Source organism: Lutra lutra, chromosome 2, assembly GCF_902655055.1.
Source record: "Lutra lutra chromosome 2, mLutLut1.2, whole genome shotgun sequence".
Lineage (NCBI taxonomy): Eukaryota > Metazoa > Chordata > Mammalia > Carnivora > Mustelidae > Lutra > Lutra lutra.
Window position 1 is genome coordinate 118,266,994 of NC_062279.1, and position 14,632 is coordinate 118,281,625.

General features: G+C 42.0%; 2 protein-coding genes across 5 annotated transcripts in view; one reads left to right on the top strand and one right to left on the bottom strand.

Annotated features, from left to right (window-relative positions):
- The window catches only part of SYNPO2 (synaptopodin 2), a 174,559-nt gene that overhangs the window by 137,089 nt on the left and 22,838 nt on the right, over positions 1 to 14,632 (top strand). The window contains exons 2-4 of the mRNA XM_047718306.1: positions 103 to 254; positions 3,648 to 4,459; positions 6,896 to 9,078. Of these exons, the coding sequence (XP_047574262.1) occupies positions 103 to 254; positions 3,648 to 4,459; positions 6,896 to 9,078 (3,147 nt within the window). The remainder of the gene's footprint in view (positions 1 to 102; positions 255 to 3,647; positions 4,460 to 6,895; positions 9,079 to 14,632) is intronic.
- Positions 1 to 14,632, bottom strand: part of LOC125093322 (uncharacterized) — a 166,045-nt gene that overhangs the window by 116,888 nt on the left and 34,525 nt on the right. The gene's annotated exons all lie outside the window — the stretch shown is intronic.

Here is a 14,632-nt window from a genome sequence, read left to right on the forward strand (position 1 = left end):
TAAATGTTTCTCAGAGATGGTGGCATGGTTTTTTGTTTTTTGTTTTTTGTTTTTACAAATTATATGATTCTAAGTCTTCCTTTCTTTTTTCACTCCACTCAGATCCGAAGCCAAAGCAAAGCCTCTGGGTCTGGGCTCTGTGAGGGAGATGAAGTCGTCTCCATCAATGGCAACCCCTGTGCGGACCTCACCTATTCCCAAGTCATCAAGCTCATGGAGAGCATAAGGGACTCTCTCCAAATGCTTATCAAAAGGTACAGAAGATTTGTTGGGGTATATATTTTCTTTTGAAGTTAGATAGGAATGACTATAGCTTTTACTAAATGTATCATTTGTCATTTATGGGGAAATTGGGGTTGCTCTGTGGAAGGTTAATATAGTTAAACAGAAGAACCACCGTGTTTGAGAAATGGCAATTAATTTTCTGGTTAATTGAGAATTAACTTGAAAATTTTTGTATCATGAGCTTGGTTGAAAATCTCAAGTATTTTAGACAAGTGCCTTAGAAAGCTCATTATGTTGGACATAATTTAATACTTCTAGGTCAAGATTTTGCGGTGCGTCAGGATCACTACCTTATTCACTGATGAGTTAAAAATGTTTAATTTAACTTCAGAGAACAGACTGAAGGTTACCATTGGGGGTTGGTAGTGGGTGGTGGTGGAGAGGTAGATAGGTGATGGGGATTAAGGAGTGCACTTGTCGTGATGAGCACTGGGTGTGTATGGAAGTGTTGAATCACTGTTTTGTACACCTGAAACTAATATTACACTGTATGTTAACTGTACTGGAATTAAAAACTTAAAAAAGAACAGCAATCAATTCCATTAAAAAATGTTTGTGTTAAACTATTGCCCTGTACAATAATTTTTTTTTTATAGAAAGAGAATGCCTAGAGAAGGTAAAGAACCACATAAAACCCTAAAAGCAGCTCGATTTCTGCTTGTCAGGACCTCTAGCGAAAGCATTTGTGTATGGAAAAAAGCAGATGGATAGAATATAGGTTTTGGACTACTAATGGAAATCATTGTTAATTTGATCTCCCCAAATACCACCCTTCCTACCTAATTGCTTAAAAATGCAGTAGTAAACTTTAAACATTAAGACAAAAGAAAACAAGGGCAATCATAAAAAAGCAACAGCATCCACATTTTTACAGCCCTGTGCAAATCACAGGACCCTGTACAAACCCATACTGACTTTGCAAGTGAGCCTCTGACCATGACACTGTAATGAATCCAGAAAGGAAAGTTCTGGCTTCCTGGAGAGCAGCCTTCGGGAAGAAGCCAGAGGACAATCTCACACAGAATTGAAAGCCCTCCAGGTTTTGTCTTAACTCTATAGTTAAACGATGTGCAGCATTACCCCTCTGATAATCATTCACTATTGATTCCATTTCACACATGAACCTGGCAGGGCCATGATCTTGTGAAAATAAAAGAAATGTAGCACTATTCTTAGACTCTCCCATCTAAATATTTACCCATCAAGCCCAATGTTTAAGCCTTTAGGATCCTACTTCATTATGAAGCCGCCATTTGCTTTTAAAAGCAAACTAACAGGAGTCTTGCCAAGTGTGGATGGGGTGTTTGCCATTATCGTGCATAAATCTCTGAGGTATTTGAAGACTTCCATCTTTGTTAAAGGTTTAATCACATCCCAAAAAGGGGGAAAACCTTCTCTAATTTATTCCCTTCTTAGTGTCTTTACTCTTTTAACGAGGCCAATTTCTTAGGAACATACTTGTGGTGTGGGACATTCCCTGCTAGTTCTTGTTTTGATTACAATGACTACCACTGGGAAAATCCTTGGTGATTTAAAGCTGAATGTTAGGTACATGTTTACTTTCAGAAATAAATGAACTAGCTCTCTGTTACTTTCAATAACTGGAGATATGATGATGATTATTTTCTCTTAAGTATTTGGACTTTTGCAAAATAAATAATTAATGGATGAGATTGAAATGGAATCTCAAATTAAAATTAGCCTAAAGACCATCATCATCACCACCACCATCACCATTCTGGGTATCTGAACATTGTACCTATGTAGACTGAAAGGAAATGAGCATTTTAAGGTACAAATCTCTAACCTTTAGAGCTTTTATGATTTGTATTCCTGTATATCTGTTTTACTTCTGCTACCAGTAAATGTTAACATTTATATGATCCATTTGCCTGAATTACACTCTGTAAGACTGGAATAAGTTCAAATGACTCTCTTCTCAGCTTCATAATTGATTGCTAACATAATTCAAAGTGATTTAATCTACTTCCATCCGAGGCCTTCCTAAATTAAAACTCTCTGACCTTTTGGTACCATCAAATTTGGTTGCATAGAGTGTATTAATCATTTTGTATATAAGAAAGATCTAATTTGCTATCATCATGTTTTTAAAATGCTATGTTATAATTTTTTTTAATTATCAGGAAGCTTTACAGATTACTTCCTTAGAGAAAGCTGCATTTCATTTGACTACTAGGTTTTTTTTTTATTGTTTTGCTTAGTTTTGCTTTACTAAATGCAGACAAAAGCAAAGTTAGGAGCAATTATTTTGAACATTCGTCAGAAATGCCATCAGACTGATTCTAAGGTATCTTCCTTGGGGTAGCCCCTCAAGTAGGGTTCATTCACCCCCATCAAATGATAATCTGGCATTAATCAGGGGGCATTTTGAGGAAGAGGAAAGGGGCAGAGATAGACACTGCTGCTTTAAAAAAAAAAACAACTTACACATGTGAGACATGAAGCCATCTCCTACAGCTGTTCTGCGAGTGATGCTTCTCTTCTAAAAGGAGTTTGAGTTTAAATTAGAGCTTTAGCAAGAAGTTGTTTGACACTTAAACTGACATTGCTTCTTGCAACCCAGGTTTGCAAAACCAGCTGGGAATGGTTAAGGTCAAAAGCAAAGGATGGTAGTGAGCAGAGCTGGGCTTCTTAGTTGAGAGATAAAGGAACGGTATGACTTCAGAGATCCTGTAAGGAAATGCTCCGAGAGACAGGTTCAAATGGGAGAAGGGGAGACATCTCCGATTATAAATACCCCATGACTCAATAATTCATTGCAGCATGGAAAGGATTTCTCTTTACACAAGAGTACTGGGCTGGGGTCCATTTATTACAAAACACATGCTCCCTGGAGCTTGAAAAACAGCTTCTATTTCATTCCTTTCAAGAAAGCACAGCCTCTAAAAGGATTACTTGAGTTATCTGTATATTAATATTACTCTGAAGTTGCTGAATATGTTTACATAACTTTACAATGTTCAGACCTATACTTAGTAAGACATTGAAATGCTTTGTCATATTAGAACAAACGTGGTTATTTGAAAACACCCAAATAATTACAGATAAAGGACATCCATGTAGCTATAACCTGTGCTTTTAAAAATCAAAGCTGAATTTAGGGTAGATTTAGGTTCCATAATCTTTTGTAAGCATTTTTGCTTTGCTTTAAAGAAAAGTTTATTTGGAAGATCTTTAAATAATAATATCAACATGTTGCCAACTTCTGTTCTCAAATATGTTGCACTTGACATTTAAGAGGAAATATTTTGACTGTATCATGTATCCTAAAAGTGTCAGAAAGTTCTTTGGCAGGTGTAACACTCTGATTTAACCTTCTGGACTGATTTTCCTGTGTGCAGACCATCCAGTGGAGTAAATGAGAGTTCCATCTCTGAAACGGAAAACAAAACCCCCGAGCATCTCACCCATGAGGGGCGCGTGGAAAGTACCATCCTGCAAATTCAACCAGCCACAAAGAACCAGCACAGAGAGCTGTACGTTGCCTCGGTCAGGAGTGGGGCTCCTCTAGCTGAGGACCAAGGGAGTGGTCCTGGTTTTTCTGGGAGCATACAAGAAGAAACAGGCCTGAGCTACCATGTTGCTCCCCATATGCCTGACTCCCAAACAGGACACTTAGCAGAGGAGATCATCTTAAGGGAGAAGCCAGAAGTTGGGCAGCCAGGCCCTGTGGTTGAACTACAACTGTCCTTTTCGCAGGAGAGACACAAGGTCACGAATGTCCCCGTGGTGGCTCTCTTGGGAGCTGAAAAATCCAAGTCTCCTGACCCAGATCCTCATGTACAACACTGCGGAATTGTCCACATAAATTCAGTCCCCACGAGGGAGAAAGGGGAGCCTTCTCTGAGGTCCAGCAAGATAATCCAGCTCTCCAGTGGCAAAGAGTTAAAAGTGACCCGGGGATGTGAAGCAGGAGACGCGGGCCTGCCCCAAGTGGAAGTGATACTCGACTGCTTGGACAGGCAGAAGACGGAAGGGTGCAGGCTTCAGGCAGGAAAGGGGTGTGTGGATTCTTCAGTGGAAGGAGGGCAGTCAGAAGCACCTCCTTCTCTGGTATCCTTTGCAGTCTCATCAGAAGGCACAGAGCAGGGAGAAGATCCACGCTCGGAAAGGGATCACAGCAGACCTCACAAGCACCGAGCGCGCCACGCACGTAAGTCCTGCCCAGGGCCACTGCTGGGCTATTGGAAGGGGTCTGAGAGCTTAAAGGGCATTTTGCTGCTGCTTCACTTACATGGGTTTTTTTCTTTTTTTCTTTTTAAGACTTTTCTTATGTCTTTTTCTGTGGCTAAAAAAAAAAAATTAATTAATGCACAGAATAACAAATGGGAAATTGTGGAGAACACCAATTGCTGAAATGGAGGCAATAAATTTGAAGTTTGTCATAGATTTGAAGGTATTTAAGGCATTTTCTTTGATCCCCAGAGGCACAGGAGCTGTTCAAGAAAATGATATGGTTAATGTGTCTCGTTGACTTGTCTCAGAATGTTGTCAGATTTCAGGTAAAATTGCAGAAGGGAGTATTTGAAGTCGGGTGGACTCTGAGTTTAAATGTCAAAAACGGTTGAGTGTGCTGCAGTGTCTTGAAAATAGAGGCTCCACCACTGACACTAAAAGCAGATCTTCATTTTGGAAAAAAAAAAAAAATATCTTTGTGCAGCTTGATGATGCTTGCAGAAGTGAGTTTGACAGACAAGGACATGTGGAATACTGAGCAGTTACACGATCCTCTTGGTTTTGTATGTCTTCACTCGACTGCAAAGCATTTCATCTACCTTCTAGACACATGGGTCAGTCTCCCGGATCCCGTGGAGGCATTTAAGTGTCCCCAAATGTAAAATATATTTACATTCAAGGCTCTTTATGGTGTTTTGTTTTATTCAAGGGAGTGACTAGAGAAAGGAGAATGAAGATAAGAATGTCAGTTAGGTTGTACGATTTTTGTTCTTTTCTCTTTCTCTCTCTTTCTTTTTTCCTTTTTAAAACAAATTTCAGAATTTCATTTGAGGAGGTAGAAGCTGACTAGCAAAAGCACTTGAAGGTATGAATGATATACAACGGTAATGAACTCAATTATTCAAAGTACTATATTAAATCTTCTAACCTCTCATTATTCCCTTCCAAGCATATTTTTAGCAGAAGCATTTGTAGCTTTATTGGCAAGTGCTGTTAATCGTCCTTATACTTGAAGCATCTGTAACCACCTTCACATTTATGGCATATTAAGTGTATTAAGGCAGTACTCACATACTTTACATGTTGGCTGTGAAGTAAGCAACAACTGTGCAACTGTGACTGTCAATTTAATAGTAAGTTGTATAACACTAGTCAAAAAAAAGGAGTTACATTCAGTAATGAATTTGCTTTTAACTGTTTTCTCTAAATAAAATCCAAATGCCAGGGAATATCTAACTTTGTTAGATATTCACTCTGATTCTATTTTATTTTTTAAAAAATTAGTCATGAAGCCCGATTTTTTTCCAGGGACAAACCCCCCCCTAATTTTCAATCATAAAATATTCAAGAAGTTTTTCCAAAATTTCCAGTTAACTATTTTGAAGAATTCAAAACTTTCTTGTGAATCATGCTCATTATCATTAAATACATGATGACAATTAACTAATGCTATATATTAGTTTGCCACCAATTTGTTTCTTGTAACAATAATGATAAAGGAAAAAATTAAATATTACTTTAAAATTATCAAACTCTCATTTTAAATGACTTAAGTTCTGCATCAGCTTTTACCCACAGTTAAAAGGGTCACTAGTCACATAATTTTTAAATATCCCCAAGATTTACATTTACTCTTGCTGTGACTGAAGTACTTATATTTCAAAACTGCAATCCATTTCAAACAAATTTATGTAGACAGCTCTGTAGATTGAATTTCTTACATGTATTCACAATGATCCAGTGTTCCAAATCATTAGCAATCACTGATTCAGTGCCTTCAATTATTATTCATTCAGTTTTTTTAATTTATACTGATCCAGTCACCATGAATACAAGGACTTTGGGGAGATGTCAAAGTTTAAGAAAAGAAAAGAAGAAAACTTAAATATTTAAATTCATTACACAGAAACACTTAGAAAGAACATTTTCTTGCCCCCCCACTCCCACTTTTTAAAAATGCTTGGATACAGTTTTATATTGACATTTTATTATTTAAAACGGAAGTACAAGGTATGTCTTACCTTGTTTTTCAGAAAATACTATGTCCTCAAATTATTTCCTTTTTGGTTTTGATTACATCCTATTGACTGACATTTACTAGCTAGCGCTTATTGTCAAGGTATAAAGATCCATGTCTACATATACTCCAATCACCGTACATAAAAATGTATTTATATGAGCAAGTGAAACAGAAGCATTGTGTAGAATTATATATATCATTGTAGATCATCATAAAAGTATACATTTTAAAAGAAATAAGAAAGAGAAATGAGTTCGATTGCTTCAAAATTTAGTGGCTGATTGTAAACATGTTTTTTCCATATTTACTTTCCCCCAGGAGAATTGATTTCTGGGTTGCTATGAGGGCTTCTTGGAATTCATCAACTCAGTATAATTTCTGTACTTTCCCTAGGGCTCAGGAGGAGCGAAAGCCTATCAGAAAAGCAGGTGAAAGAAGCGAAATCTAAATGCAAAAGCATTGCTCTCCTTCTTACAGATGCCCCCAACCCCAACTCCAAGGGGGTGTTGATGTTTAAGAAGCGCCGTAGGCGGGCCAAGAAGTACACCCTAGTCAGCTACGGCACTGGCGAACTTGAGCGCGAGGCCGACGAGGAGGAAGAAGGTGACAGAGAGGAGACTTGCGAAGTAGCATTTCCAGGCACGAGTGAATCAGAGGTGGATGAAGAGTTATTGTCTGACGTTGACGACAACGCACAAGTGGTGAACTTTGACTGGGATTCTGGACTAGTGGACATCGAAAAGAAGCTGAACAAAGGGGACAAGATGGAGATGTTGCCGGACACCTCAGGCAAGGGCGCCCTCATGTTTGCCAAGAGGAGGGAGCGAATGGATCAGATCGCGGCCCAAAAAGAGGAGGAGAGGGCGGGTGGAATGCCAGGCAGAGAACCCGAAGCTGCGCAGACGGACGGCCTGAGAACCATGACTTCTTACCAAAGGAAGGAGGAAGAATCGGTCAGAATGCAGAGCTCTGTGAGCAGAAGCTACATCGAGGTGAGCCACGGTCACGGCCACGTGCCCCAACAGAACGGCTTCAGTGGGGCGTGTGAAACCGCAGAGGCACAGAGGATGATCCCTATGAACAGAACAGCCAAACCCTTCCCGGGGTCTGCGAACCAGCCCGTGACCCCCTTCTCCCCAACGCGGAACATGGCAAGTCCCATGGCGGACTTCCCGGCGCCTCCGCCCTATTCCGCGGTCACACCTCCACCTGAAGCCTTCTCCAGAGCAGTGTCAAGTCCCATCGCGGGCCCGGCGCAGCCTCCTCCGTGGCCCCAGCCCGCCCCGTGGTCCCAGCCAGCCTTTTACGACGCCTCGGAGCGCATAGCTTCCCGGGATGAAAGGATCGCTGTGCCGGCCAAGAGAACAGGGATATTGCAGGAGGCCAAAAGGAGAAGCACGACGAAGCCCATGTTCACATTTAAAGAGCCCAAAGTAAGCCCAAATCCCGAACTCTTGTCACTTCTTCAAAATTCGGAAGGCAAAAAGGGCACGGGAGCTGGAGGCGATTCCGGACCCGAAGAAGACTACCTCAGTTTAGGGGCCGAGGCCTGTAATTTCATGCAGAGCTCCTCTGCGAAACAAAAGACTCCGCCTCCGGTGGCTCCGAAACCTGCAGTCAAGTCCTCGTCCTCCCAGCCAGTAACTCCAGTTTCTCCAGTCTGGTCCCCAGGAGCGGCTCCAACCCAACCTCCTGCCTTCCCCGCGTCCAGCCCGTCGCAGGGCACCGTTGTCTCCTCCATCAAAATAGCCCAGCCTTCCTACGCTCCTGCTCGGCCCGCGAGTGCTCTGACCCTGGCCGGTCCCTTCAAAGGACCACAAGCAGCAGTAGCCAGTCCCAACTACACACCTAAGCCAGCGGCTCCCACACCAACAGTGAACGCTGCTCATGCTGCTGCAGCGGGACCATCTAATGAGCTTCCAGGAATGAGTGGGAAAGGAGCCCAGCTCTTTGCTAAGAGGCAGTCGAGGATGGAGAAGTACGTGGTGGATTCAGACACGGTGCAGGCCCATGCCGCTCGCGCCCAGTCTCCCACTCCGTCTCTGCCGGCCGGCTGGAAGTACTCCTCCAACGTCCGAGCCCCTCCTCCTGTGGCCTACAATCCTATCCACTCCCCCTCCTACCCTCTGGCTGCTCTCAAGTCTCAGCCATCACCCCCACAGGCGTCCAAGACAAGCAAGAAGAAGGGCAAAAAACCCCTCAATGCTTTGGACGTCATGAAGCACCAACCGTATCAGCTAAACGCATCCTTGTTTACTTTCCAACCTCCAGACGCGAAGGATGGCCTCCCCCAAAAGTCATCCGCCAAGGTCAGCCTGGTGCCGGGCGTGAAGCAAGCTCTCCCTCCCCGGCCCGTGAACCCTGGCTCGCCCACTACTGCGCAGGCGTCTTCTGTGTACTCGGTGCCAGCATACAGCTCTCAGCCCGCCTTCTTTGCAGAGGCCGCCTCACCGGTCAGCGCGTCCCCAGTGCCCGGGGGCATTCCCGCCTCCCCGAAGCAAGAATCAGCCTCTGCGTCTTACTTTGTGGCGCCGAGGCCGAAGTTCTCAGCCAAGAAAAGTGGTGTCCCAGTTCAGGTGTGGAAACCATCTATCGCGGAAGAGTAATCTTGTAGTCGAAGCTGAGTGTCCACTTTGTTTGAAACAAGCTGTTTGCAGTGTTGCTCCAGTCCCGGAGAATGCCTAGCAAGTCCTCAACTTAGAATTTCAGATGTCACTTCCCAATCTGGGTCCAAGGAGCATAATATTTTTAATGAGTCAAAAATCTAACTCAGATTGACTTAAAACATATTTACCTTTTTCGCAAAAATAGGGGAGCACCCCCAAATAGACATGTGCCATTATATTAAGTAAGCAGGATGCTTAGGATTTACGCTTTAGTCCCAAGAAAGGCAGTGATCCGTGTTAGCAGACAGTGCACACAGCCTTTGTGTAGCGTACCAGCTACTGTGCTCCTGTGGTGAAAAGGTTCAGATGTAGTGAGAAGATACATGTATTGACTGAGATTTCCTTTTTAGGTAGTGCCTTATCTCTATAATGGGTGTGAAGAGATAAGACATTTATTGAGGACAGGGATCAGCTCTGGTCTGTCAACCTCAGCCACCTGTTTGATAGTGCAGAGGAGGACTCTGGGGATTGTTGAAATGTACATATTTAGTAAGCAGGGTAAGGAAGAGGGTGTCAGTGATAACTGAGCACTAATTATGTACTAGGTTCTTCACCAGATGTTTTCTATGTATTAACTCATTTCAGAAGACTCCCTTAAAGTAGATGAGACAGGGCAAGAAGGCTAATTATCCTTAGAGACCAATTTCCATCTTCTCTTCCCAGTTACTTAAGAAACAAAGCAGGTGTTATCTCCGATTGCCCATGAAAAGTGTAAGTTTGTGTTCCTCAGCCGAGGCAAGTGGTAGAGCACAGTATAAAGGAATAACATAAAAAAGGGTGAGCAGGTTGCAGATAAAGGTAGCTAGGACTATTATTTTCCCTTGGGAAAACACGCGATTGAGGCATGAAGGGTTTCCTGCAGGGGCTGATTGTGAAGCACAAGGAACCCCGCGTGTGTGGAGGCTGTAGGGTGAGAACACACAATTACTAGCATCGTTTCTGAGTGACCTCACAGATGGTTTTCCTTGTGTTTGTTTTGCTTTCCGCCTACTGTTTCCCCCACTGTTCCTTGCAATTCAATTCTCGCAGCTTCACTTTGTGATTTTTGTGTGATGGACCAGGAGGATTCAGGCAAGGTTACCTTGTAAATTTGGATTGGTCACACACCATGCCGTCATCCAGCTGGCGATGAAGTTAAAAATGTTACTGACAGTAAACCTGAAGACCTTTCTCATATCTATTTTAAGTCCAAGTCTGACCAACCATGGAAAATATTCAACAGGAATTAATGTAGAGAGAACCGCAAAGCATTTTTGACAGCTCGGAGAAGAACCATCTACTTAGCACAGGAGACACATTTAGAGACCTCTTATTAAAAACTTGCCTACTTTGAGGGTACATGGTACCACTTTCACCCTCTGAAAATGTCTGTATTCCTGTTCTTTTAATACCGTCACTGTCAACCTGCTATATTTTTCACTATCCTATTAAAATATCACTTCCTTCTTTATCTGTTTAACGTACATATTTTTAAAAGTAATCTTACCCTGTAGGACTGTTCTGACCTAAGTCATTTCTCTGATATTTCTCTTCTATTGCTCCAAAAACCTCTGAATTTCCTTTTGTGAGCATATTCATTTGTCTGTACATTGTAAAACTCTAAGGCAGAACACACAGAAAGAATTAGGTCAGCTACAGGACAATGGGGCTGTCTCTTTTGCCTTTTTTTTTTTTTTTTCTGGAAAATCTTCCATTGCCTTTGGTAGTAGTTTACCTAGAGGTTACAACCACAGGATGCAGCTCAGTCCCTCATTTGCCTTTTTTGGAAATCAATTAGGAAGATTAATACAGGGTAAAGGAAAAAGCAATCTATCCATTATATAACACTATTGTTTGTATTACTTGTTCCCTGCAAAGGAAGTCTGTCAAAAGCTGTGCATTTTGCATTCTTTTCTAATAGGACAACCAAAAAAGGCTTCTTAAGGTGAAGCAGGAAAGGAGATCATTTTTATAACTTTGCATTCTTGACATAGCATTTAAAGAATGGTATGAAGTAGAGGAAAGATAATGGAACACAGGGTAGTTAATTTGAGATCACCAGTTCAAATGTAGCTTGGGCTGGTAATGACCCACAAGTATTCCCAGTTGTCCAGTGGTTTGTGGTATGTAGGAATGAGAAGTGTTTTCAGTCCATTTCCTGTAGGACAGGTGGCAATCTTAGCAGAGCCACTATTTGGAGTCGATGACTAAACACACCACTAGCATAACTGGGAGTGTCATAGGGTTCCCAAAAAGCTTCTCAGAAACATGCTAGGCATGCAATCAAAGCATCCACCAACCTCGACTGGGAGTGGAAGCATAGGTCTCATCTCGAACCATGTGGATGGTCCTGTGTTATGCAGGACGGGTGGGTGCCCTCCCAAACTGTGTCTGTGACAGAGCGTCACCACACCATGAGGATGGGGGAGTGGGAGGGAAAAGGACCCAGCCAGCACCCTGGAGGAAGAGGGATTCCCTTTGCCTCTTCTCCTCAACCAGACAGCCTCCTGAGAACTTGCATGCAGAATAAGCTGTATGTACCACCTTTCAGGTTGGAGTTATAGGAATGACATCAGTGTGGCGGGTGGGAGCCTTGGGAACTCGTGACCTCAGCTCCCCGCCCACGGGACCCCCCTTTGCAATCTGGGTGTTGTTGTCTTTGTTGTGGTAGCAGATGTTGGACTGGTTGGTGGGGTATGAGGAGGCAGGTTTTGTTTTGTTTTTAGCACCTTGCCTTTTCTCTTGTCCTTTGTTAGCTTAGTTACTGGGCAGAGCAGTTATGAAGTCCAGTTGTCATCGTCAACACCGTAGCACTGATCATTTACTGAGCACCTGTGTTCGGTGCTTTATGTACCTTATCCCAAGGAATCCACCGCATGGTTTACAGGCACTGAGATATAAAATAAAATGTAGTCACAGTCACTGACTTGCTGCAGGATCTCATGCAGTTTTTTCCCCCACGAGTTTCCCCTTAACAAGGTCTCAAACCTCTCTTCCTGGACCATTGTGCCGGGAGGAGTATGCACAACCCTAGATATTCTAGGAAGAGAGGCCTATGTGAATCTAAACACAGCATGAGCCTCTCGGTCTCATCAGAGAATAGACTGAATCACATAACTGGTGAGACTGGGAATCTGAGCATGGCCACTTCCACCTTAAAACCTTTACGATTTTGTTGCTAATGTTTCGATAATAAACACGTTCTGTTTTGAGAGAGGAAGAATCACACTGTTTCTGCATTTTGACTGCTCATTGGTAGCATAAAGCATAAGTTTTTAGGAATACGTCTTATAAGACATATTTGGGTTGTCATTGTGGAGGACGTAAAAGTTTGTACTTCAAAATCTATCCAGCACGACTGTTAATGATAACACATATCTCATTTAATCTGCACACGAACTAGCTCATTTATCTACAGGAAAACTGATCCGAGTTACGCATAGTTCTTTCAAGCAAGCCTGGGTTCTTCAGTTCTTCCAGATTACACCGACCCCTTTCCAGAAGAGGGCCTCTTCACAGGGCTACTGAGTATTTTCACGCAGCCTAAATTCTAGCCTGGCCGCGAGAGTCACATCTGAGATGTCAAAAACAAATGATCTGCATTAAAAGGGTGTGGACTTGCAAAAGTGGGACCATTGTCCTGTTTACAGCTACTAGGTTAGAGAACTTTGAAGGTCATTGTGCTGCTGACAGGCGTATCCAATACTGGCACTCCGTGGCAGTTCCAGCCTCTTAAGAGCCTGGGAAGACAAAGGGCTGTTAGTGTCTGAGTGTGGAGTTAACCTTTCAGACAAAAGCCCTTGCTGTGTATCATTTTATCCACTTACAAAGTGGAGAAGAGGCAAGGACCCGTATTCTAAGGGTGAGTTCCTGAAATCCACTGCTGTTTTATGAGTCACAACCGGCCTGGCAGGAAGGGTATTTGAAGTCATGGTTATCAAAAAGAAGTGATTGTTTTCTGAAAAGCTAAATGCTTAAAATGCTTCCAGAGGGAAACAGTGGGTAGCGAGCATGCTCACTCCCTCCTAAAATCACAGTTGTTGAGTTTGTTTTAAAGATTGCTAAGAGTTCATGAGAAAGATATATAAAGTCTAAGAACCAACATTATATTCCCAGACACACTGACCCTTACTGGTCTCATGTCCCCTTATTGCTGGACTCTGGGGGACACAAAGCTCAAGTAACACTTCAGTGCTACTAAGTTCGTCAACAAGTATTCTGGGAAAAAGCAGAATTGAATTCTTCTCTAGACTTCCCACCAGCTCTGGCCAAAGGCCATAAAGCAAACTCGCAAATTCCCACAGGACCCAAACACCAGGCAAAATCACTGCAAGAAGCCAATCTCTGTTTCTTCTTTATGGTTAAAAAGAAAAAAAAAAAAGTACAAATATTATAGTCTATCCTATGGAGCAACGGGCCAATAAAAATCAGTTTCTGGAAGAGCCCCCAAAGCAGACTTATTCTTTCCTTAACATTATCAGGTACAGCCAGTTTATTAAATTTTCAAAAAATTAATATGTTTCTATGGTATGTATATCTGTACACTAGATTACCTCTTGGCACTTGGAAATCACAGAGCTTACTACTCAGAGGCAACTGAATGAAGAAAAAATTTAACTTGAAAATACCAAATCCTGTCAGACATTTCTCAGATTCCTGATTTTATATAAGTTTGCTAGCTAATACAGTATATTTCAAGTATAAAAAAGTTAAGCTTATTTTGGGGTCTTATGGTTTAAATCATTTTTTGTTATTAATACATAGAATTTCTTTTACCCCATTACCCCATTCTTGGCATGTTTATCTAAATTATGTGTGTTTTATGACTGCTGAAATATACATTCAGGGTCCCTAATAAAAATAGATCCAAGGACCCACTTTTCAGCCTGTCTTCCTTCCTCTACTTGATAACACTAATAATACTCAAAATAATGACATTCATATGTGCCATGGATTAATCCTGCTTTCACAGCCTCCACTTCTTGAGCTCCTTGATAACTGTTAATGATTCCTTCATGGAAAACAAAAAGCAAAAGAACAAAGGATTGCAACTAGCTCTGAGTGGAAAAGTAGTGCACGATCTAGGAATAAACAAAATTTTTCTTCTTGGGAGTAAATATCGAACACCTAAGTGTTTTGTTATTTAGAAGACATTTTAGAAGTCAGGGAATCTTTGATATCTTTACCTGATGCAATAATCTGTTTTCAAGACAACACAAAGACCTCGACTCAAGTATTATGATCCAATGCAGGATTACATGGATGGGGATGGAAGCTGGGCAGCCACTCAAACAACCTCGTGAGGCCTGAGGAAAAAGCGGGTGTGGGGGGCGGGGGTGGCATTCATGTATTATGTTTCTACTATGTGCCAAGAACTGTGTTAAACACTTCCCATAAGTTATACAAATAGCTAACATTAACTGAGCACAAATTTTGGGCCCTGAATTGTGGCAAGTATCTTTCATAGATTACCTCTTTTCTTTTA